Source organism: Primulina tabacum, chromosome 13, assembly GCF_025594145.1.
Source record: "Primulina tabacum isolate GXHZ01 chromosome 13, ASM2559414v2, whole genome shotgun sequence".
NCBI lineage: Eukaryota > Viridiplantae > Streptophyta > Magnoliopsida > Lamiales > Gesneriaceae > Primulina > Primulina tabacum.
In genome coordinates this window covers 13,888,431-13,915,297 of record NC_134562.1, presented here as the reverse complement: position 1 = coordinate 13,915,297, position 26,867 = coordinate 13,888,431, and the positions used below count along the sequence as shown (strand labels likewise).

The window sequence follows — 26,867 nt, the reverse complement described above, 5'->3', positions numbered from 1 at the left end:
GCTAGTTGCATAGATAAAGCCCTTGAATATACAAATAGTAGAAAGAATATGAGATGCTCATATGATGAGCATCACGAAACTCATATTTGGAATAATGTATATTCGAAACAGTTCCTAGTCGATTCAGCCGCCGCTAAGGAGGATAAAGGCCGCTCGAGTTCGAGACTAGTATCTGCGATGTGAGTACCATGTTTCATTGGTAGGGGACATTGTGATGTCCGAGCATGCAGATAGGTGCTCCTGGTAGAGTGCACTGAACAACCCTCCATAAAGGACTTTCCAAGTGGTTCTCACTTATCGAGTGGAAACGTCCTCGTTTATGGTTGTACACCATTAGTCCTTATGACCCGGGACAACATTGAGACTCTATGTGCTAGCACTACACTTTGACTTGTTTACCGACTCTGTAGGGGTCATCAGGTGGCAAGGTTGGGTGTTCTGTCGAAACATATAGGAGTCTATGCATTGTAGTCGGGGATTCACCGCTTACCATCGGGTATGGATATCCTATGTGTTCTCATGTGTATGCAGGTTGAAATCTCTGATCAGAATATGGTGGTAATTATGAAAGGAGTTTCATAGATTACACCATCGATACAACTACGACATGACACATAGTATCGATTTATTGACAACTCTCGATAAACCAATGGTTGTCGAATCGATCGGGATATATGAGTTGAAGGGACCGTACTGTACGCTAACCATAATAGAATGATTCTTGCAGGCACTATCATTTGATACCTAGGGAATCATGTAAGCGATGCTGCTAGGCGTTTAACATGATTGGTTGGGTACTATCAGACTTGAGTTCTGACGTTCTTGTTATCAAGGAGTTGATAAGTAAGAATGGAGCAATTGGGGTATGCTCAAATAAGGACATTTTTAGTCCAAATCACATAGAGATGTGAACCCACGGGTAGTTGTATCAGTGAACCATTGAGGGCCACACAAGTACTAGTTTTCTAGATCCCGTTAAGAAGTAAAATAGTTCAATGTGTTGAACGGCTTATAAATGAGTTTATAAGCTTAAGGAAAAATAGAAGTGTGACTTCTATGAGAGAAATGTAACTTTTAATTTATGAATGTGTTCCTAAATTAAATGTAGGCCAAGTGAATAATGTATTTGAAAATTGTGATTTTCATAAACATTATTATGGACTAAATTAAATTAATTAAAGTGTTGAATTAATTAAACACTAGTGGGCCTAGTAGAGTCCAAATAATTAAATTAATTCTAGTGTTGAATTAATTAATAACATTGTGCCTTGTAGAGCCCAATTGAAAATAATTATTTAACTAGTGGGCTTGAGTAAAATCAAGTAAACTATAAATGGGCTCAAATATGTTTGGGACATTTAAATAAAAGTCCATGGACCTTGTAATTGTTACAAGCCCACTTGATATGCATGCTTGGGAGGTGAAAGGTTGGGGAATACTTTTGATTAAAAAATTTGCATGGCATGCAACTTTTTGCAACACCTTTTCCCACACCCAAGACAAGTCTTCCCCCTCTCATTCACATGTGTTGGCTGAAAATATTTAGGAGTTTTTCCTTAATTTTTCTCTCCTCTTGTGTTCTTCAATACTTGGAGAAACAAGTCACTTCTCTTTAAAAAGCCTTACATTTTCTAGTGCAAGTGTGAGGTGGATCTAAAAAGTTGGTGGTGGGCCTAATTCTTGAAGGAAAGGAGGAGAGCTTGAAGATTTGTCGTCCATTCAAGAGCTTTGTTGTTTGACAACAAAGTTGGAGCCATCATCAACCTCAAGAGGTTGGTAGGTAACTATTTCTAAACACCCTATGTATGACATTTTGGTGTTTTGTTGTATTTGCTACACAAAATAATATGAGGTGGCCGAATATATTCCATAAAAATTAAAATTTTAATTTCAATTGTGCTTCCGGTCACCGTAACCGATCCCCTTTCAAGTGGTATCCGAGCTAAGGTTACGATTTTGTGTAGCAATTACAAGATATTATATTGAGATTGATTTCTAACCGCATGAGACCAAAATTTTGCAACAAAGGAGGCCGAAAATTTTTCATGTTTCGGGCAGCCCGGGCTGCCCAAGGGGCTGCCCATTTCGGGCAGCAAGGGCAGCCCGGGCTGCCCGAAGGTTCCTTATAAAAATAAAAAAAAAATATTTTGTGGTTTCCGGAATCCGGCGACGGAGCTTCGGCGACGGCGATGACGACTAGGGTTTTCAAAAGTGTTTTGGAATATTAAAGTATCATGGGCCTTGAGTTGTTGGGCCATTGGATGGCTAACATATTTGTGAATTTTAAATGGGCCAAAATGTTTTTGGTGAAAATAAGTTTTTGGGCCGTTAAGTTTAGAATTACAAAAGTTGCAAATATTTTCTCATGAAATAAATATTTTAAGTTGGACTTTAAATATTTGTAGTAAATGGTGATTTACAAGAAATTCGGTTATAAATAAATTAATTTGAAAGTAGACAAAGGTGTTTGTATACTTTGTTAATTTACTTTAAAATCGTGACGGTTAGTGATTGGATCAAGATATATAATATTGGATCAATTACTTATTGTGATAATTAATTGATGGTGTATGATATGTGATATTATGCATGAAGGATGATCAAAAGCCCAAGCCCAATTTGCTAGGTGTATGCTAGGATATTTTGTGTTGAATGATTGTAATAATTATCAAATTTAAAGTGGGCTTGGTTTATGGCCCGTTCCCACCCCATGAGATGTATCCCTATTTTCCATGGATATTTATTTGTAAATATTAGTATAGTGGAAGATCAAGATTGGAAGATGGTGGCCATGATGATTATGAAGATCGAAGACATGTAAATATTGGAAGCTAATGTAATAGTTGCGTTTGCATCCCTTGCATTTTCCTAGGATTGGACCTAGGCCCGTGTTTAGCTCACACGGGCCATTAGTATTGGGGCGATTGATCATCCTTGTTTGTTTACTGTTTATAATATATGCATGATATGTTATAAATAATAAGTATGTGCGTTATTATTATGATAATAACAAAGTTGCATGAATCCGGCAAACATACGATCAAACATGGCGAGCTTTTAAATAAAATTAATGATGAGACCTTTCAAAATTAAAAACCCTCATTTTGGATAAGAATCAAAATTAATATCAAGCCCGAAAAGGGGAATTATAAATTTCTTTATAATTTCCTTGTCTTCCATCGACAATGGGTGCATGATGAACGCTACCCGTACTCGGGGCTCGGCTCATATTATTGGGGGAGCTCTGGGTGCCGGATAGCTGTGACATCCATTGACATGGTGATGTGAACTACGTGGAACTCCCATGATTTCGGCTCATATTATTGAGGGAACTCATGGCGACCTTCCATTAAGGTTCAACATCGATGGGTAAGGCTTGACACGTAAAGATGAACGACGTCATATTATTGGGTCCTAATCAAACGTGAGACAAAAGTTTACGTAAGGATTGCATTGTGATGCAATTGGAAACTACCTTTTAGGAATTATGATTGGCTGATATTATTTGGGATCGTAATTCGCAAATTGGACCTTACGTACCTACTGAGGAAAGGAGTTTCCCGTTTGCACTAGAGGGTAGTGAAAATGTCAAAACAGTGGGAGCGAAAATTTATAAAGTTAAAGTCCAAACTTTATATCTTATTAAATATTTTAAAATAGTCATTAACATTTATCTGTTTTACTTTTCAGTACAAAACTTTGACAATGTCTTCGATTCGCAACCCGCTATCCGCTATACTCGAAAAACATGTGTTAACCGGACCTAACTATCTCACTTGGCTAAGAAATCTGAAAATCGCCCTAAACTCGGAAAAGATTGCATATAAACTGACTGAGTCGCCCTCTGCTGAGGCTCCGACTAGCTGCACTCCTGAGGAATTGCAGACCTACAAGGATTGGTGTGACCATGACTTGAAGCCTAGGTGTTATATGCAGGCTTCTATGAATGATGAGCTGCAGAGGCGTTTTGAGGATGCAAAGAATGCTGCTGACATTCATATGCACCTCAAAGAGCTCTTTGGTGAGCAGACTCGGCCTCTTAGGCATGCTACCGTCAAGGAGCTGATCACTATGCGCATGCGAGATGGGGCCTCGGTCCATGAGCATGGCTTGAAGATGATTGGTCTCGTGGACAAGCTCGTTGGCATGGATCTGATCTTGCCTTCGGAGTTGACCACCGACGTGTTGCTCTTATCGCTGCCTAGCTCATTTGATCCTTTTGTGGTGAACTTCAATATGAACAAGATGGAGCCGACCCTTGAGGAATTGGTGAACATGCTTGTGACCTTTGAGTCCACCATCAAGAAAGAGAAGCCGGTTCTTTTTGTGGGCTCTTCATCTGGTACGAAGACCGGTCCACTTGGGAAGGGAAAGAAGCGTTCTTTCAAACGTCCCAAGAAGAGCGTGCCCTTGGAGAGGCAGACTCCGGGTCTTGTAGTGGCAGCCACACCAGTGAAGGCTGAGAAGACTGTTGACATCTGTCATCACTGCAAGAAGCCTGGACATTGGAGGCGTAACTGCAGGGAATATCTTGCTCAGAAGAGTTCTGGAAACGGTATGTTCTATATCGAAGTAAACATTTCAATTAACTCTACTTCTTGAGTATTGGATACCCGCTGTGGCTCACATCTCTGTAATGATTTGCAGGTGATGGGAAGAAGTAGGAGGCTCAGGGAAGGTGAGACCTTCTTGAGGATGGGCAATGGGGCAAGAGTTGCTGCCAAAGCTGTTGGAGATGTTTCTTTAATTTTGAACAATGATTTTAAGTTGTTGTTAAGAGACGTTTTGTTTGTTCCTGAGTTGGTGAAAAACATTATTTCCATTTCTATGTTAGATAAAGATGGATTTTCTTGTTTATTTAGCAAAGGTGTTTGCAATATTTACAAGAATGAATGTTAATTGGTACTGGAGAACTTGAAAACGATCTCTACACCTTAAAATTGAAAGATATTCCACTTAACAATGTCCAAGCTATAACAACAACAAACAAGCGCAAACAAGATACTCGAAATTCGGCACAATTATGGCATGCTCGATTAGGACATATTTCCCTAAGAAGGATGAACAAGTTAGTGGGAGTATGCATGTTTGATATGTCTGATATTAATGCTCTCACGACTTGTGAATCCTGTCTGAAAGGAAAGATGACCAAGATTCCCTTTAAGGGCCATGTGGAGCGAGCCAAAGGGTTATTGGATTTGATCCATACCGATGTGTGCGGTCCGCTTAGCATCACCACTAAGCATGGACATGCCTACTTCATCACCTTTACCGATGACTTTTCGAGGTATGGGTATGTGTATTTGATGAAATACAAGTCTGAAGCCTTTGAAAGGTTCAAAGAATTCAGAAGTGAAGTAGAGAAGCAATTGGGACGAAGCATCAAGACACTTCGATCGGATCGAGGTGGTGAGTACTTGAGTGCCGAGTTCCAAGAGTATCTTAGGGAGAATGAGATTCTCTCGCAGTGGACTCCGCCCGCTACACCACAGTTGAATGGTGTTTCGGAGCGTCGTAACCGGACTTTGATGGACATGGTTCGGTCTATGATGGGGTTCACTGAGTTTCCGACATCCTTTTGGGGATATGCGCTTGAAACAGCGGCAATGTTGTTAAACAATGTCCATACAAAGGTAGTTCATAAGACACCATATGAGATATGGATGGGTAAGCCACCCAAATATTCTTATCTTAGAATATGAGGGTGCCCTGCTTATCTGAAGCAGGTAGTGGGAGATAAATTGGATAGTCGATCCATTTTATGTTACTTTGTGGGATATCCAAAGAATTCGGTTGGATACTACTTCTATCATCCCTAAGAAACAAAAGTGTTTGTTTCTAGGAATGCAACCTTTTTGGAAAAGGAATTTCTATTAGATAGAAAAGGCGAGATGATTGAACTCGAACAGGTTCGAGAGACACCCACAATTGTAGAACCCACACCCGAAGAGCCAAGAGAGGAGATACAAGCTCCTAGAAGATCCGAGAGAGTCTCGAGACCACCTATGAGGTATGGTCTGCTTCTTGAAGAGGGCCATGATGAGCCTAACCATGGATGTGATCGAAGGACCTTCAAGGAAGCATTATCTGATGCCGATTCATCCAAGTGGCTTGAAGCGATGGAATCTGAGATGAATTCCATGCATTCGAACCAAGTGTGAAATCTCGTGGATCCACCTGAGGGAATTGTTCCCATAGGGTGTAAATGGATTTACAAGAGGAAACTTGGGGCGGATGGGAAGGTATTGACCTTCAAGGCTCGATTGGTGGCAAAAGGATATACTCAAAGACAAGGAGTTGACTTTGAGGAAACCTTTTCTCCAGTTGTAATGTTCAAGTCCATAAGGATTTTGCTAGCCATAGCTGCATGGTATAACTATGAGATATGGCAGATGGATGTTAAGACAGCCTTTCTTAATGGGGATATTAAGGAAGAGATTTACATGTCTCAACCCGAAGGGTTTACATCTATCAGAAGTGAGCATATGGTATGCAAACTTCAAAGATCTATTTATGGTCTAAAGCAGGCATCTAGGAGTTGGAACCTCAGATTAGATAGTACAATCAAAGAGTTTGGTTTTGCTAAGAATCCTGAGGAACCGTGTGTGTATAAGAAGGTCAGTGGGAGTGCTGTGACATTCCTGGTGTTGTATGTTGATGACATTCTACTCATTGGGAATGATGTAGGAATGTTGCAATCAACGAAGATATGGTTAGCGAGTAAGTTCTCGATGCAGGACTTGGGTAAGTATCTTTTGTATTGGGAATACAGATCTATAGAGGTAGATCAAAAAGATTGCTTGGTCTCACCCAGTCCACATACATTGATACCATCGTGAAACGGTTCTCGATGGATGAGTCCACGAGAGGACATCTACCAATGTGTCATGGCGTGTCCCTATCCAAGTCTATGTCTCCGAAGACTGATGCAGAGATAGCGGCGATGACAAGCATTCCTTATGCATCTGCAATTGGTAGCATCGTATGGGATGATATCTACGCGTCATGACGTGGCTTTCGCACTAAGTGTAGTGAGTAGATATCAATCGAACCCCGGTCTTCCACATTGGAAAGCTGTGAAAGACATCCTCAAGTATTTGAGAAGGACCAATAAATTGTTCTTGGTCTATGGGGGTGGAGAACTGAAATTGGAAGGCTATACCGACTCTAGCTTCCAAAGCGATATCGATGACTCGAAGTCAACCTCTTGATTCATATTCATGCTCAATGGTGCTGCTGTCTCTTGGAAGAGTTCCAAGCAAGACAATACTGCGGATTCCAACACAGAGGCCGAATACATTGCTGCATCAGATGCAGCAAAGAAGGCTGTTTGGATAAGGAAGTTTGTCCAAGAGTTGGGCGTCATTCCTAATGGAGTTGCTTCTGTCCCGGTGTTTTTTGAAAACACGGGAACTATAGCTTAAGCAAAGGAGCCAAGGGCTCATCAGAAGTCAAAACATGTATTGAGAAAGTACCATATCCTCCGAGAGATTGTGGAAAGAGGAGATGTCTCGATTGACAAAGTCGGCTCCGCAAATAATGTTGCTGATCCGCTAACTAAGCCTTTACCTGGACCATTATTCGAGAAGCATCGCGAATCGACGGGTTTGAAGCATATGCGTAGTTGGCTCTAGTGCAAGTGGGAGATTGTTAGAGTAGGTGCACGTCGAGCCAAGTGTTGGCCGAGTGTTCACAATGAAACTCTATGTATAAACAATCTTTATTTTAATAATATTTGAAATTATTATTTTGGCACATCTTTATCTGTATACCCATGCTAGTTACATAGATAAAGCCCTTGAATATACAAATAGTAGAAAGAATATGAGATGCTTATATGATGAGCATCATGAAACTCATATTTCGAATACTATATATTCTAAACAGTTCCTAGTCGATTCAGCCGCCGCTAAGGAAGATATAGGCCGCTCGAGTTCGAGACTAGTATCTGCGATGTGAGTACCATGTTTCATTGGTAGGGGACATTGTGATGTCCGAGCATGCAGATAGATGCTCCTGGTAGAGTGCACTGAACAACCCTCCATAAAGGACTTTCCAAGTGGTTCTCACTTATCGAGTGGAAACGTCCTAGTTTATGGTTGTACACCATTAGTCCTTATGACCCGGGACAACATTGAGACTCTATGTGCTAGCACTACACTTTGACTTGTTTACCGACTCTCAAGGGGTCATCAGGTGGCAAGGTTGGGTGTTCTGTCGAAACATATAGGAGTCGATGCATTGTATTCGGGGATTCACCGCTTACCTTCGGGTATGGATATCCTATGTGTTCTCATGTGTATGTAGGTTGAAATCTCTGATCAGAGTATGGTGGTAATTATGAAAGGGGTTTCATAGTTTACATCATTGATGCAACTACGACATGACACATAGTATCGATTCATTGACAACTCTCGATAAACCAATGGTTGTCGAATCGATCGGGATATATGAGTTGAAGGGACCGAACTGTACGCTAACCATATTAGAATTGTTTTTGCAGGCACTATCATTTGATACCTAGGGAATCATGTAAGCGATGCTGCTAGGCGTTTAACATGATTGGTTGGGTACTATCAGACTTGAGTTCTGACGTTCTTGTTATCAAGTAGTTGATAAGTAAGAATGGAGTAATTGGGGTATGCTCAAATAAGGACATGCTTAGTCCAAATCACATGGAGATGTGAACCCACGGCTAGTTGTATCAGTGAACCTTTGAGGGCCACACAAGTACTAGCTTTCTAGATCACGTTGAAAAGTAAAATAGTTCAATGTGTTGAACGGCTTATAAATGAGTTTTTAAGCGTAAGGAAAAATAGAAGTGTGACTTCTATGAGAGAAATGTAACTTTTAATTTATGAATGTGTTCCTAAATTAAAAGTAGGCCAAGTGAATAATGTATTTGAAAATTGTGATTTTCATAAACATTATTATGGATTAAATTAAATTAATTCAAGTGTTGAATTAATTTAACACTAGTGGGCCTAGTAGAGTCCAAATACTTAAATTAATTCAAGTGTTGAATTAATTAAATAACATTGTGTCTTGTAGAGCCCAATTGGAAATAATTATTTAACTAGTGGGTTTGAGTAAAATCAAGTAAACTATAAATGGGCTCAAATATGTTTGGGATATTTAAATAAAAGTCCATGGGCCTTGTAATTGTTACAAGCCCACTTTATATGCATGCTTGGGAGGTGAAAGATTGGGGAATACTTTTGATTAAAAAATTGGCATAGCATGCAACTTTTTGCAACACCTTTTCCCACACCCAAGACAAGTCTTCCCCCTCTCATTCACATGTGTTGGCCGAAAATATTTAGGAGTTTTTCCTTAATTTTTCTCTCCTCTTGTGTTCTTCAATAGTTGGAGAAACAAGTCACTTCTCTTTAAAAAGCCTTATATTTTCTAGTGCAAGTGTGAGGTGGATCTAAATAGTTGGTGGTGGGCCTAATTCTTGAAGGAAAGGAGGAGAGCTTGAAGATTTGTCATCCATTCAAGAGCTTTATTGTTTGACAACAATGTTGGAGCCATCATCAACCTCAAGAGGTTGATAGGTAACTATTTCTAAACACCCTATGTATGACATTTTGGTGTTTTGTTGTATTTCCTACACAAAATAATATGAGGTGGCCGAATATATTCCATAAAAATTAAAATTTTAACTTCCGTTGCGCTTCCGGTCACCGTAACCGATCCCCTTTCATCTTTTACCAACCTCGTCCCAATATATCGGTGATCTACACTTGCTCCCATAAAGTGCCTCGTAAGGAGCCATACCAATAGACGACTGGTAGAAATTATTATAATTGAACTCCACTAGAGGTAACTTCGGTTCCCAACTTCCTTGGAGATCAATTACACAAGCTTGGAGTAGATCCTCAAAAATTTGAATCACCCTTTTGGACTGACCATCGGTTTGAGAATGAAACGCAGTGCTGAACAACAGCTTTGTTCCCATCGCTGCATGTAGACTCTTCCAGAAAGACGATGTGAACCTCAGATCTATGTCCAAAAAAATAGACACTGGAATTCCATGCAGTCGGACTATCTCTCGGATGTATAGCTCTGCGTACTGTGTCATGGTGAATGTCGTCTTAATAGGTAGAAAATGAACTTATTTTGTAAGACGATCAACTATCACCAAAATGGCATTGAATCCTCTGATAGTCCTTGGCATTCCCACTACAAAATCTATAATAATATTTTTCTATTTACACTCAGGAATAGGAAGTGGCTTAAGTTTCGCTACTGGCCCCTGATGCTCCGCTATAACTTGCTGACATGTCAAACATTTGGACACAAAATGCAAGATGTCTCGCTTCATGCCAGGCCACAAATATAATGACTGAAAATCCTTATACATCTTCGTACTTATAGGATGAATGGAGTACGGAGTATTATGAGCTTCCTTCATAATAACCTCTCTAAGTAAATCGTCACTAGGAACCCAAATTCGATCTTCATATCGAACTATGCCATCCTCCTCGGAATACAACTTCCAACCTTTAGATTCATCACTTCACGGATTCTATCCCTCAGAGTCGACTGAACTGTCATAGTAGAAATATTAGGGGTTTCGCCCCTAGCATACACTGCAAGCTCGAATCGCTGAATCCCTGACTACAATGGTCTCTGAACTGACAATTGTGTAATAAATGCAGTATTTCCACTCAAAGAATTCGCAATTACATTATCTTTTCCCGGATTGTAGCTAATATTGAAGTCGTAGTCCTTCACTAATTCTAACAGTCTTCGTTGCCTCATATTCAACTCTTTTTGGATGAACAAGTACTTCAAGATTTTATGATCAATCAAAATCTTGCACTTCTCCCCATATAAGTAATGTCTCCAAATCTTCAATGCAAATACTACCGATGCAAACTCGAGGTCATGAGTTGGATAATTCTTCCCATGAACCTTCAACTGTCTAGACGCATAAGCTATCGATCATTCTGCATCAGAACTGCACCTAAATCATGCTTCAAAGCGTCTGTATAGAGAACATACTCTCATTGCTCTGATGGCATCGATAGAACTAGCACTGAAGTCAAAGCTTGCTTCAGCTTCTCGAAACTCTCTTGACAGTCAGATCCCCAAATAAACTTTGCATTTTTCTTCGTCAAGGTTGTCAGGGGTACAGCAATACAGGAGAAACCTTGAATGAACTTCCGGTAGTAGCCATCTAGACCCAAGAAACTGCGGATCTCGGTCACACTCTTAGTTATTGGCCACTCTCTAACTGCCTCGACCTTCCTGGGATTGACCTCAACTCTATCTCCAGAAATAATGTGGCTCAAGAACGCCACTCTCTCGAGCTAAAACTCGTATTTGCTGAACTTAGCGAACAACTTTCTATCTTGCAATATATGTAAAGCCGTTCTTAAGTGATGACTATGCTCTTCTTTGCTCCTCGTGTTAATCAAAATATCATCTATAAAGACTATGATAAACAGATCAAGATACGGCTGAAATACGCGATTCATGAGATCCATGAAAAATCGCTGGCGCATTGGTCAAGCCGAATGACATCACCATTAACTCGTAGTGACCATATCGAGTCCTGAAAGACGTCTTATGAACATTTGGCTCCTTCACCTTCAGCTAATGATATCCAGAACGAAGATCTATCTTCGAGAAAATCGAATCTCCTTGCAGCTGATCAAACAAATCCCCGATTCTAGGTAAGGGATACTTATACTTACTGGTGAATCTGTTCAGTTCTATATAGTCACTGCAGAGTCGCATACTACCATCCTTCTTCTTCACGATAATATCAGTGCGCCCCTTGGAGAGCAACTCTGGCAAATAAAACCCTCGTCCAACTTCTCTTGAATTTGATTCTTCCGTTCTTTCATCTCAGATGGTGCTAGACGATATGGTGCTTTAGAGATTGGCACTATACTTGGCATCAATTCGACAGAAAATTCCACCTCCAGGTCATTTGGAATGCAAAAAACGTCCTCAGGAAAGACGCTATGAAAGTCTCTGACAACCTCGACATCCTATAGCTTTGACTGACAGGAACATGTGCTGAAGTAATACATCCTAGAAAATTTTGACAGCCTCGTCTCATAAGTTTCCTCGCACAGATGCAGGAGATAATATGCGGCATTTGCTTGTTCCTTGCTACCTCAAAGACAAAAGATTTACCGGGTAGTGTAATAGATACTGACCTCTATCGGAAATCTATCGAATTTCCATTCAAAGAGCCAATCCATGCCAAGAATGTTGTCGAATTCAGGCATCGGGAGTACGATAATATATGCCCGAACCACATCCTTTTGCAAACGAAGCTCCAAATTCTTCACATTGCTCGATATAACCATTTGATCACCAGAATGAATATAAATTTTGAAGCTCAATTCCTTGACCTCGGGTATAATCTTCAGTCGCTTGATGAACGTCTCATATATGAATGAGTGTGTAGCTCCTGAATCCAGCAATTAATGGGTAGCTACACCTCAAATGAATGTCCTTTCAGCGACAAATATACCGTCAAATCCAATCATGTCGAAACTTAAAGAATTTAAAGTTTCAAAATTCTTCATATTTGGCACTTGAGTTTTTTAAAATTGCATCAAAAAACCTTAATTAATTTCGAATTCACTCAATTTCAGCCCTATCCCCTTCAAATTCACTGTTTTGGTCCCTAAATTCCATAAATCACATAAACAGCCCCTGCTTTCTAGAATTCGCAAAAAGCCCCTGAATTCTCGGCCTTGAGCATTTACGCCCTCAAGCTCTCTGTTTTTGCACTTTAGCCCTATAATTCTCGATTTAAGCAATACAATCCTCAAGAGTATCATCTTGACAATCAGTACTAGGTTTGCGTCTAAAAGGAATTTTATCTTAACGTATTCTAAATTCTAAATGTAACCAACATGCAATTAAATTTAAGCTTCTAGCCATTTAGCTTATAAGAACCATTTATCTATCAACTTTAAAAATAAATGCAATTTAAATTTCAAAAAGTGTTTAAACATGTAACTTAAACATATAAACCATGTAAACATGCAGGTGCCATCACTAAAATCATTTAAACTTACAGACTTGAGGCTTGAAGACTAAGATTTTTAGAACTTGCAGTGGCACAACCTTTTACAAGAACATTGCTCTGATACCAACTGAACCATTTCTAACTCCATTTTTCTTTAAATTGTACTAGAATTTTTTTCTTTCTTAAAATCTTTTGGCTTCGGCCGAAACATATATATATATATATATATACATACTTTTTTGCACGGTTAAAATAAATTCAACATTTATTTTACTCAAAATCCCAAAAGTGCAGTGAAAGTTATAAAACCGTAGACGTCAAACCAAACCGAAAACTAGTATTTTTCAGAAGTAGCATAAACGTCAAACTCCTCTCAAAAACCACTCTTACTTCCAAAAATAATCAAAATCTTTAAAGTACTGTAAAGTCATCGTAATGCGGAAAAAATAGCAATGGTCATCGGGTTATGTGCACCATCAGTCTATCCAGTTCAACCATCAAGTCCTCCAATAGCCTCATAAACATCCTCACCTACTTCATTCACACCTAGTGAATCTAATGACTCAGCAAACCATAACCATGATAGCAAGTAATACGTATACATTCACATGCAACAGTGAAAATACTTTTAATAAAATAGCTTTTCGTGAATATGCATCAACTTTAAAACCTTTCTTTCATCATATACCTTTCCTTTAATCATATACATATATGTTTCCCTTTTATTGAATTAAAATCATTAATAGTCACTTTCGTATAACCTGTTGGTCGATTGATCAATCTTACGTATAACGATGGTACCAGGCGGCGGAAACATCAGCGACACTCTCACCCGTAAACTAAGCCTTGGCCTTACATATCATGATATCCTTTCGTATTCGCATTCATATTATTCACAATCAAGTCACCTCCTTCAAAACCTTTAATCGTATCCAACACTTATAAAAATTCATGCATATAACGTTTTTCTTTTAAACCAAAAATGCAACACATATTTTAACTTCATCGTTTTTCGTCATGAAATCCCATAACTATTCAAAATAAACATTTTAACATTCAATACAGCTTTCAGGGGACTGCCAGGGCGTCTAACATTTTTTAGGTGTAAAATGATCGTTTTTGCACCTAAACCCTAACTTTCTCAATTTACCCTTAGACCTTAAAACGACGACCCGAATCTATCCAACCTTAACATAACACCTTAAAATACACCCATAAACACTTCTTAGACTTAAACTAAAGCTCCTTAATCATATTCGCAATTCGTTTCAAAACTTGAACCTACGTCTCGGTTTCAACCCGAATCGACTCAAAATTTAACCAAATCTTACCAAACTTGAACCATAACCTAATCACACATAACCATACCCTATTAAACCCAAATCAAGCTGTTTAGAACCGTCGAAATAGCTTAGAAAGCTTTCTGAATTTTCCTTGCCCTTGTTCGAACCCTAGCCCTAACCAACTAAAAATCCATCGATCCTAGCCCTTAACCATCATGTCCAAACCACCCTATGCAACCATTCTAGAACCTAGGCTGAACCCTTAGGACTCTACTGGACTAGCCCTAACTAGCCGTGCAAGCACAGCTACCACCAGCGCATTCCATGATCCCTCGCAGCCAAGGAACACATCTACCGTACTTCTCCTTGCAACAGCCTTCCATCAACCCATCTAGGACCATGACTAGGCCTTCTCAGGACCCTTGGACATGAACCAAATTCAGCACGCAGCCTGCGCTTTCCAAGCCCTTGTCCATACTTATTCTAGCCTTCAACCATGCACCTAGCGGTCCCTAATCCCTCTGAAATTCATCCCTTCTAATGGCCCTACCATGGCAGCCCCTTAGTGCATCAATAACATGAAGAATTATGCAAAAAAAAACCATGATTTTCCATGTGTATGCCATAAAAATGAAAATAAAAGAAAAGTTATCATATTTTTCATGTAATCATGTATAAACACATATACTCTGGTATGAACGATGATTGAAGGAAGATTAAGGCGTGTCTTTGCTTGTTTCACGCACAAAAAACAATTCTTGACGCGAGGGACGTTGGCAGAGAGACGGGGGATCCTTACTGCGGTTTTATTCTTCAAACTCATGTGAATTCCTTTAAAACGTGAGGTTTGTGCGTGTGCTGATGGAGGAGAAAAGCCCTAGTTTTCTAGTGTTTTAAACATGTGGTTGAAGTGTTTTAGGACTTAGGAATTCCTTGTTTTAATATAAAATATTTGGTACAAGTTTAGGCCCCATAACCTTGGTATAATATGCCCATTATAAAGTAGGAAAAATATCTTTTTTATGAAATTTTTTTAAAATATTAAACCAGCCTCCAAATAGTCCTTGTTTTCGTCAAAAATCGATTATCGGTTTAAAATAAGACTCGGCATATAAAAACATCACAAAAGACACCATTTTCATATTTAATATGTTATATATTAAATAATTTAAAATAATCATTTAATAAAAATAATTTCTCTTTATAGTCATCAGTCTCCGTTCCTCGGTCGCGTCTCGAATAACTCTTAAAAACACAAATTTATGAATTCTAATAAAAAAACCACATTTTAAACATGTAAACTTGCCTACAACATTTAATTAATGCAATTAAAATGATTTTAATAAGCATTTTCTATTTTCCCTAGATTTGCATGCAGTAGGAGTACGTTATAGCATTTTTGGACCTTACAAGTTCATAATCGTATTCATAGAAGATAATTTGATCTACTTGATGAACAGAGAGGAACACAGTCAGCACCTGAAAATAGCATTACAAACACTGCAAGATCGAAAATTGTATGCTAAGTTCAGCAAGTGTGAGTTCTGGTTGAAAAATGTGGCGTTCGTTGGCCACATTATCTCGAGTAATGGAGTGCAGTTCGATTCAACTAAAGTAGAGGTAGTCAAGGAATGGCCAGTGCAGTGCCCTTGACAGCTCAGACAAAGAAGAATGCAAAATTCATATGGGGAGCTGATTGTAAGGAAAGCTTTAATCGGTTGAATCAAGCTCTTACTACAGCACCAGTTTTAGCTATGCCATCAGGCCAAGGAGTATGTTCTGTATACAGATGCTTCAAAGCTAGGTTTGGGAATAGTCCTTATGCAACAAGATCTAGTTATTGCATATGGGTCTAGACAGCTGAAAATGCATGAGAAGGATTATCTGACGCATGACCTCGAACTAGCAGCAGTTGTTTTTGATCTGAAGATTTGAAGACATTACTTCTATGGTGAGAAGTGCAAAATCTTTACCGATCACAAGAGTCTCAAGTATTTCTTCACCCAGAAAGAGCTGAATATGATACATAGAAGATGGCCATAAAAACAACAGTCTTCGCCCAACTATCAGTATAGAAACCTCTTCGGATAGAGATTCATAGGTTCAATCTCGAGGTGTATGCTAAGGGCAAGGCTCCTAATCTATCTACTCTGACATTGTAATCTACATTGAAAGATAGAATTTAAGCCGGACAGACTACAGATGAGCAGTTACAAAAATGGAGACAGAGGGATGAATCTAAGGGGTGGATGCTATATTCGGTGGATGATGGCTTTGTCAAATATCGAGGCCGACTTTGGGTTTCTAGTGGGGAGTCACTTAGGATGAAATCACGACAGAAGCCCAAAATACTCATTATTCCATACACCTGAGGAGTACAAAGTTGTATCAAGACTTGCAATTACTGTATTGGTGGCCGGATATGAAACAAGACATCATACGTTTTGTATCTGAATGCCTAACTTGTCAGCAAGTAAAGGCAGAACATCAAAGGCCGGCAGAGATGCTCAAACCACTTCCTATTTCTGAGTAAAAGTGGGAAAATATTACCATAGATTTTGTAGTGGGCTTGCCGAAGACGGTAAATGGATTCAATGCTATATGCGTGATAGTTGACTGCCTCACCAAATCAGCACATTTTCTACCAATAAAGACGAATTTCTCCATGACGCAGTATGCGGAGCTGTATATTCGAGAGATAGTCAGGCTAAATGTTTTAAATAGTATGAAAGATTTCTAAAAAAAAACCAGGAGTTCAAATTATTTTACGAGTCGAGTCTTATTTTATTCGAGAAGCCTATTTTTGTCAAACGAGAGATTTTTAAGGTACCGTGAGTTATTATTTTTATAACTTCTTTTCATAAACTTTTAATACATGATTAAATGAGCCTTAGTGGGGTCTAATTCTCATAGGATTAATGGGCTTAATTATTCTTAAACTTAAAACCTAAAAACCCTAGCTTTTAAAATCGTAAATTTCGAAACCTATAAAGCTTAAACCTAGGGTTCTTGAAACCTAGCAGCAGACTCACTTCACAGTCATAACACACTGAAATTTGAAATATTCAGAGCTAGATTTTGATGCGCCGACGTTCCTCGATCGCTCCTCCTCGCTACCTCGCGTCGACGATTGAATTTCGTGCATTTCAAACGCAAAATCACGTTTGAAATATTTCTTTTCGCAAAATTCAAATCATAATATGTGTGTTTTATGTCTGGAAGCATGAAAATTATGTTGAACAAGTTATTCAACGTTTGGATGTGTATTTTTTAATGTTTTTGACATTTTCACGCTTGTTGAGTCTCGCTTTGACTTCTAAAGGACGTGCTATCATTAGGGGACTTTTAAGGTTTGGAAGAAAGGGGCGTTTAAGCATGAGACGATGGTTGGACCGAAGCTAGAGGAGCCAAAAATGGGAGTGTTCGAACTATGGTTTCGTCAGGGTTTCTTGGGGAAACATGACACGACTTCACTACCGCCGCACCAGAGCTCGACTAGGCACGGTCTTGGCCCTGTCATAGTCATTTCTAGAAGTTAGGAGGCGACTGGAAAGAGGGCTCGAATGGCAGGAGGTAGCCACAACTTTAGGAAGGAATTTGGGGTTATGGTTGAAGGGTCTCGGCCTAGGGCTATGACAGCTGGGTTTGAGTTGGTTCAGGCTTGTCCGGTCTGTCTTAGGAGGGTGCTGGGGGTCTGGTCTTGGTTGGTACTTGGGCTGGATGGAGGTGGCTTGTGCTTGGTGAGGGTCATGATAGGTTTTAGGAAAGGGGAGGGCTTGGCGATGGCTAGGTCAGCAGCAGGGGCTGGCCATGGGTTCATGGGGGCTGGTTCATGTCTCACAGGGGTAGCCTAAGGTTGAGAAAGTCATGTCTTGAGTTTGGAAAAAAGTTATTAAGTTTTGAGTTAAATCAGGTTACAAAACACTATGGTTTAACGATTAAGTTGAATAAATACAAGGATCGAGTTTACTTTTAAGAAAGTTAGTAGAAGTCAAAAATTAGATTATATGATGGTTCGGGATATGCTCGAGTCAAGAATCATAGGAAAAAATCAAAAAGGGGAAGTTCAGGGTCCAGGGGTAAAATAGTCATTTTACGTCCCAGGTAGTTCGAATGTCCTGGCAGTGTCCCGTGTGGTCATAATACATGTTAAATGATTTTTGAAAATTATTATGTTGAATTTATGATTTTTTTCGATGAATGCTATAGTTTAGCGATTTTCTCGAAAATGCTTATTTTACGATTTTTGGAGGACATGTTATTCTATAAATAAAAAAAAGAAAAAATATTTTAAAGGATGTGAATTGACTATGACACAGATGATTTGTGGCGGATCCGTCTTAAGAAGGGGCGGTGAGCTTACTTTTTGGCAACGGCCTAGTGACGAGAGTTACTTGGTGTATATAATGATCAATCGAACAGAGGATAAAGGACAAAGGATAAAGGATAGTCACTTTCAAGGATAAAACATCAATAAAATAATTTATGATGAGGGAAATGCTTTATGATAAAATGTGTAAATGATTTACAAAAATGTTTATATGTTTGGAGTTTTTATGCCATCTTATTTTATTAAAAATATTCTTTTAAAGGTGCATGTGCCTGTATATGTATTTCTCGTTACATTTGGTTTGGATGTGCTGAGTCGTTAGACTCACAAAATTTAAATGGTTGCAGGTGAGGATGATGGTAAGGAAGGCTCGGATGCTTGAGTGGATCGGGCATGGCAGTAATGAAACGTCTGCTGTGACGCCCCGTAACCCGAAGCGTCGGTGACATCTTGCATTATTTAACAATTAGTTGAAAAAAATAAGTCTCATATTGAAAAGCCAAATAAACCAGTATTTTTCATAAATAAAATATTGTCTTTACAATGACAACATAACAAAAATTACATCGAGGTTTGCGGAAGCTAAACAAAAGGAAAGGTAAAAATCTTGATTCTTGATCTTGTCATTCGATCACCATCCCCAGAATTCTTCTTGTTCTTCCTCATTCATTTGCTCTTCATTCTTATCTGAAAGTTGTTAGGGGTGAATGTTTTGGGAAACACTCAGCAAGTGGGGGTCGATCGATTTCAAAATATACATATATAACTTAATTTTTAAAGCATAACTTAATCTTTAAAGCATCTCTTTAACAAACTTTCAAAACTTATTACTTTTGACTTAACATAACAAAATCGAATCAGATATGAGACAAAGATTATCAGAAGATTCAGATCAAATCAGTAACAGTTCAGAACAAACACAACACTGTTACTCATCTAATTTCTATGGTCAAATTGTCCCCAATATGTTAGTTCTCTAAAGGGTTAGGCCACAACACAGTTTTATACCCACTGATGGGGGCCAGACATAACACAGTTTTATACCCACTGATGTGGGCCAGACAAAATTACAATTATCGTTCCATTTCAAATCGATTTGTAATAGTGTATTACATAATGAATATTTATCGAACATAACTTATCAGAATTTTGAACAAATACAGCGGAATCAAATAATATCGAAAACCAGAAAGAACGACTCAGAAAGAACATATCATCGATCGAAATTTTAAAAGGAAAGACTGTATTTTTTGAAAGGAGTTTACACACACACATGCATGTAATGATATATTTATCCAAGTTTAAAATTACAATTAAATACGTAACAAAAACCCACTTACCAAAATTTTAAGGTATGCTTCGAGTGTTGCTCAAACATGGTCGTACGAAGCTTGTTGTATTCGGACCAAGTGGTGACCGAAATTTGGACAGGGCCTCCCCACATTGTTGACAATAGTTTACAGCACAAAACTCCGGCACGAATATTCCTCCTTCTTCCTTGCTAGCGGCGGCCGAGGGTTTCTTTTGTAGGGAGAGGACCAAAAATTTGAGGTGTTTTTGGAAGTATTTTTCCTTATCCCCTTGTGTGATATTTATAGATGGAACTTGGTCCTTTAAGCTCTCCATGGCCGACCTCTTGCCCTCCAAGAAACCATAAATGTAGTCAAAATTCCATCCAAGCACCAAGAGTCACCTAGGTTTTCTAAAGGGACATTTCTTGCATAATAAATTTGTCCATTCCCTTAGCTCTTCCTTTAGCTTCCTTTTTGGTTCTTTTAGGACAAGCATGGTTGAGCTTCATTGAGCTAAAAAATTGAGTCCTTGAGCTGGAGGTTTACTTCTCCGAGGACGATCTTTGATTGATGAGGTTTCTTATATCATAGTTTGCCGTTGAACTAATCCCCGAGCATTGGAGCTACTTCCTCGAGCTGTGTTAGCTGAAAAATTTAAGTTTATATTTGAGTTTTTATAGATAAGATTAAAGTTTTGAGCTTAGTTTCGAGTTTTATTTCTTACATGATTTGCTTCGAAAATTTCGGGTTCTCTCATCCCACCCTCCTTATTGGAAGTTTGTCCTCGAAACTTGGATTAGCTCGATCTTTTAAAGAGATGAGGATATTGAGTGTGCATCCTTTCTCCTAGTTCCCAAGTTGCTTCCCGTTCAGTATGATTTGACCACTATACTTTGACATATAGGATTGTTCGGTGTCTCAGTACTTGTTCTTTGGTGTCCACTATTCGAATAGGGACTTCTTCATACTTTAGCTCTTCGTTCAAGTGTCCTTCGTTCATGAGCGGTGCAATTTTAAGGATGTGACTTAGGTCTGAAATATATTTCCTTAGTTGTGATATGTGAAAAACGTTGTGAATTCTGGACATATCTGGTGGCAAAGCCAGTCGGTAGGCTATGGTTCCTAATTTCTCCAGTATTTCGAATGGTCCTACATATCTGGGATTTAGCTTTCCAGACTTTCTGAACCGAACCACTCCTTTCTTAAGAGACACTTTAAAATATGCCTATTCACCGATTTCAAACTCCAACGGTCTTCTCTTTAAATCTGCCCATCTCTTTTGTCTATCTTGAGCTGTCTTGAGTCTTTCCCTGATTATGGCGACTTCAGGTCCAGTGATAGCCTTTTCTCAAACTTCATCCCAGTACAAAGGTGACCTACACTTTCGGACGTACAGCGCATCATAGGGAGCCATTTCAATACTACTGTGATAACTATTATTATAAGCAAATTCTATCAGAGGTAACTGTTCAGTCCAATTCCCATGAAACTCCAGAGCACATGCCCTCAACATGTCCTCGAGGGTTTGAATTGTCCTTTCAGTTTGGCCATCAGTCTGTGGATGGTAGGCTGTGCTGAGATTGACTTTGGTCCCCATAGTATTTTGAAAAATTTTCCAAAATCGTGATACGAATCTTGGATCTCTGTCAGATAATATACTTGCAAGAACTCCGTGTAATCTCATTATGTTACCCATATAAAGGGTGGCTAGTTTATACAAATTGTAATTTATTCGAACTTGTATGAAATGTGCCGATTTGGTCAGCCTGTCAATGATTACCCAAATCCCATCGTGACTCTGTCTTTATTTTGGTAATCCTACTACGAAGTCAATGGAGAAGTTTTCCCACTTCCACTTCGGTATTTCTAATGGCAGTAGGATTCCTCCAGGCCGTTGATGTTCCGCCTTGACCTGTTGACAAGTTAAGCACTTGGAAACAAAAACAGCTACGTCCTTTTTCATTCAATTCCACCATTAATTATTTTTCAGATCTCGGTACATCTTGGTGCTTCAGGGATGGACTGAAAATTTCATTTTATGTGCTCGGCCATTACTTCTTCCCGAATCCCATCTACGTCTGGTACACACAACCGTCCTTTCATCCAGAGAACACCATTTTCATTAGTCTGAAATTCTTGTTCTTGAATTTGTTCCTTAATTTTTGTGATAGAAGGATCTTGGCTTTGTTTTAATTTGATTGCTTCTCTAAGGCTTGGTTACGCTGATAGAGAAGATAAGCTCACTTTCCCAATGTTCGTTCGGCTCAAAGCATCTGCTACTTTATTCGCCTTACCCGAATTGTAATTGATTGATAAATCATAATCTTTCAGAAGTTCAATCCACCTTCTTTGCCTCATGTTTAGTTCGTTTTGGGTAAATATGTATTTGAGGCTCTGGTGTAAATACTTCGCATTGTACCCCGTAAAGGTAATGTCTCCAGATCTTTAGCGCAAATATGATTGCCGCTAACTCCAGATCATGAGTTGGGTAATTTTGCTCACAAGGTTTTAATTGCCTTGAGGCATAGGCAGTTACCTGACCTTCCTGCATAAGTACACACCCTAATCTTCCTTTTTAAGCATCACTATATATTGTGAAGTTCTTGCCATCCTCAGGACGAACTAGTGCCGGTATAGATGTGAGTTTCGTCTTCAGGGTTTCGAAATTTTCTCACATGATTCATTCTAGATAAATTTTGAATTTTTATGAGTGAGTTTGGTGAGAGGAATGGCTATCGAAGAAAATCCTTCCAAAAATTTTCTATAGTAGCCAGCAAATCCCAGAAAAATTTGTCCATGATTGCCTCTACTTTCTTATGGTCCACTGACACTCCTGCTTCAGAGATTATATGGCCTAAGAACGCAACACTTTTTAGCCAAAATTCACACTTCTTCAATTTTTCATAGAGTTTCTTTTCTCGTAGTGTCTACAAAGTGAGACGCAGATGTTCTCGATGGTCTTCCTCACTTGGTGAGTATAAAAGAATGTCATATATGAAAACCACCACAAACCTATCAAGGTATGGCTTGAATACTCGGTTCATAAGGTCCATGAATGCTTCATGAGCATTTGTTAGACCAAAAGGCATTACCGTGAATTCTTAGTGCAAATATCTTGTCCTAGAAGCGATTTTAGGGATATCCTCTGCTTTGACTTTTAGCTGATGATAACCTGATCTTAGATCGAGTTTTGAGAAAACCTTGGCTCCTTTTAGCTGATCGAAAGTATCATCTATTCTTGGGAGCGGGTACTTATTCTTTATTGTGATCTTATACAACTCCATATAGTCAATGCATAGCCTCATGCTTCCGTCCTTTTTCTTTACGAACAGAAATGGGGCTCCCCACGATTATTCACTCGGTCGGATTTTTTTCTTGTCCAACAACTCTTGAAGTTGGTCATTTAACTCTTTTAATTGAGCTGAAGTCATTTGGTATGGTGCCTTTGAAATTGGTGCAACACCAGGGACCAAATTGATTTAAAATTCCACTTCTCTATCGGGTATTGCACTCGGTAAATCCTCGGGAAAAACATCTTGAAATTCTTGGACGACGGGAATTTCTTCCAACTTTGGAGTAGTTTCTTCCCTGACTTCGCTGATCATTAGCAGGTAGATTTCTTCACCGCATTTTATGGCCTTCCAGGTTTGCGAGGCAGATAGTAGAGATTTTCGTTCTTTGGACTTTCCATGATAAAAGATTTCTTTTTGAGTCGGAGTCTGAAATTTAACATTTTTCTTTTGGCAGTCTACTATGGCATGGTTTTTAGCTAATCATTTCATTCCGAGATTGATGTCGAACTCATTCATTTTGAGTTGAATCAATTCTGCCTCAAAGTTCTGTTTACCGATGCGAATTTTACAGTTCCGATATACCTTTTGTGTCTCAATAGTTTTGCTAGCAGGTGTTGCAACTCTTAACAGTTCACTAAGAGTTTCATGCTCAAGTTTCAGCTTTTTAGCAAATCTTTTAGACACAAATGAGTGCGTAGCACCACAATCAAACAAGGCATTAGCAGGCATTTTATTGAGTAAAACCATACCTGCCACCACATCGTTGGCGTTATGAGCTTCTTCCAGGGTTATAGCATATACTCGAGCGTTAGCCTTGTTTTCATTTGGTTTGTTGGGTCCAGTCCCTTTATCTTTGTTTTCATGACAATCTTTAATCCGATGTCCTACTTTTCCACACTTGAAACAAGCACCCGTCTTCCTATAACATTCCCAGATGTGATTCTGCAGACAAGTAGCGCACCACTTTCCTTCCTTGTTGCCATCACTGCTAAAGGTTCCTTTTGAGGGGCCGCTTGAATGGTTTGGCCTCTTGAATTTGGGATCTCCTTGAGCAGACTGACCGATGAAGGGCCTCTTGTTCTTGTTTTCTTCTTCCTGGCGCCTGATGTCTGTTTCTGCGCTCATAGCTGCGCCCAATAAATCGGCATAATTTTTTGGTTTGAATACGGCCAAAGCAGATTGAATTCGGCTGTTCAGCCCTTTCCTGAAATGGTGCATTTTTAATGTCTCATCTAACATGATGGTTGGAACACAGGTTCCCAGATCATTGAACCTTGATGTGTATTCCATCATTGTCATGTCTGATATTTGTTTGAAACTTTCAAACTCGCTCAACTTTTGCAGACGAAATTCTGCTGGGTAATATTGCTTTGAAAATTCATTTCGGAAGATTTGCCATGAGATCTGGTCAACCTCAGCCAATGATGATGATATGGTCTCCCACCCCTTGCGTGCCCGTTTTCCCAAAAACGGTGTCACCACCTCCACTTTAAGCTCCTCATGTATTTTCAACAAATGAAGTTGGGTTTCAAGATTCTTAAGCCAGTTATGACTGACTTTTGAATCAGGATTCCCATCAAAGTTTGGGACTTGATTCCTTCGGAGGGATTCATAGTGATACTTCATGCCACGAGGTTGTGGTTCTGGCGGTGGCTGGATGGCGTTGGCAATTGGGTTCACAATTCCTTGCAGTGTGGCGGCTACTATAGTAGTCATTGCCATCATGTATTCTCGACTAAGATTCACCCTCGGTGGTGATGGTGGATTTTCGTTTTTGTTTTGATTGACTCCGCGTGGGTTACGGTTGTTTCTGGGTGGTCTGGCCAACATTTTCTATAAGCATACATTTTATTAATTTGTTCAAAAAAATGCATAATCAAAGAAATATTTTCATTCATTTTTTTTAAATTCATACAATCAGTCTTTTAATATTAAAAAAATTAGCCTAATGGATCTAAATACAATTGATGCCTATACTAGAGATCATTCTACTTGTCTATTACTTCACCATCCCCTACAGCCTCGTCAATTTCTTCTTCTTCTTTGGAGTTTCGTCCTTGGTTTTCTTCGAGTTCCCCCATGAGATCTTCCATATTGATCATATCATTCTGTAGTTGATCAATGTGGTTTTGCAACAGTGTGTTGGGGTCATCAAGGTTATTCACTTGGTCTTCAAGATCTTGTATTGTCGATTGGTTTACTGCTTCATTGAGTTCATGCACTTCTATCTTTACTTGGAGTTGGTAAATATCCTTGTTAAGCTTATTTTTAATCCTTTTCTGCCAAAACCTTCCTTCAATTGCTTCCAACTTTTCTTTTGTGCTATCGTGTTGATGTTCAGATTCTAGATGATAAGCAGCATAGCTTCTAACGCCATCGCGCAATCTTTTCTCTTCTTCTCTGGCCTGATCAAGGTCTTCTATTAGGCATGCGTTATTTCCGTCTAGTTGATAATTATCCCTCTCGAGTTTGTCACTTTTATCTTTCAATATTTTAATTTCTGCTTCCTTTTCCTAGAGCTGTTTTTGGAGTTCGGTTCTAACGCTTTGAGGATCCATGTTTGTTTCCTATAAAGATAAAAAAAACATTTTTATTGATAAAATACTCAATAATATGCAATAATTTACAGATAATAGAATTTTTTTAAAAAAAATAAGTTAGTACACCTCTTTGCTTTTCAAAGCATATTTTATTACAATCATTATATTAGTCTAGCCTAGTCTATCATCTCTCAATCGTCGCTTTCATTTTCGTTGTCAACCACTTCCATCAGTGCTTCCTCTTCCTCTTCCATGTTCTCTATCACCAGATGCAAATAGTTATTTTGGTCTTGAAGCCTATACATGGTGCTATGCAGCTTTGAGATGTATCGTTCTTGCTTGTTGTTGAACTCTTCTTGATGCTGACGAGCCCGAGTAGCATGGTCTCTTTCTATCTCCATTCTCTCTAGCAAGTCCATGTTCAGTGTAGCTAGGCGCTCGATACGGGTTGACCCAGTAGGTATCTGAAGAAGTTGGCTCTCAGCCAAGTATAGATGATGAGTGAGTCGCTGCACATCTGTCTCGAGTATGTTCCTGATCTCGCTAAGCTCCTGCTTCTTTTGTTTCTCTCTAGCAAGTTGCGCCTTCAGAATCACAATTTCCCTAGCTTGATTATCTATCGTGAGCTGGCGCATGTGAAGGGAAGATTGAGCACGAGTATGTGGATCAGCCATTTTCTAGAATAAATCGAGGTAAAATATCAGAACATTATAAAGGATAGAAAGGCACAAAATTTGAATGGGAATAAAGTTGTCGTGGAAATTTCGATACTAAGAATTGGCAGAACGATTGAACGGATAGATTTCGAGTTCCTCGGAAATTTAGGAACAGAGGAAAGTTAGATTCTGATTGGGAAACACTAGGCTTTTGCCGAAGTTTCGTCAAATTTTCTCTGTGAAAATCCCAGCGGGATTATGAACCTAGCGGATCAGATACCTCTTAAATGTCACTCCCCGAAACCGAAGCGTCGGTGACATCCGACATTGTTTAAAACTAATTGAAAACAATAATCCTCATATCAAAAAGCCAAATAAACCATTCTTTTTCATAAATAAAATATTGTCTTTACAATGACAACAGAACAAAAATTACATCAGAGTTTGCGGAAGCTAAACAAAAGGTATTAGAG

At 39.0% G+C, this 26,867-nt stretch overlaps 1 protein-coding gene across 1 annotated transcript; it reads right to left on the bottom strand.

The window, feature by feature from the left end:
- Positions 1-23,678: 23,678 nt before the first annotated feature.
- Positions 23,679-25,028, bottom strand: LOC142521869 (uncharacterized). Its single transcript, XM_075625043.1, has one exon. The coding sequence runs from the start codon at positions 25,026-25,028 to the stop codon at positions 23,679-23,681; it is 1,350 nt and encodes a 449-aa protein (XP_075481158.1).
- Positions 25,029-26,867: the final 1,839 nt, after the last annotated feature.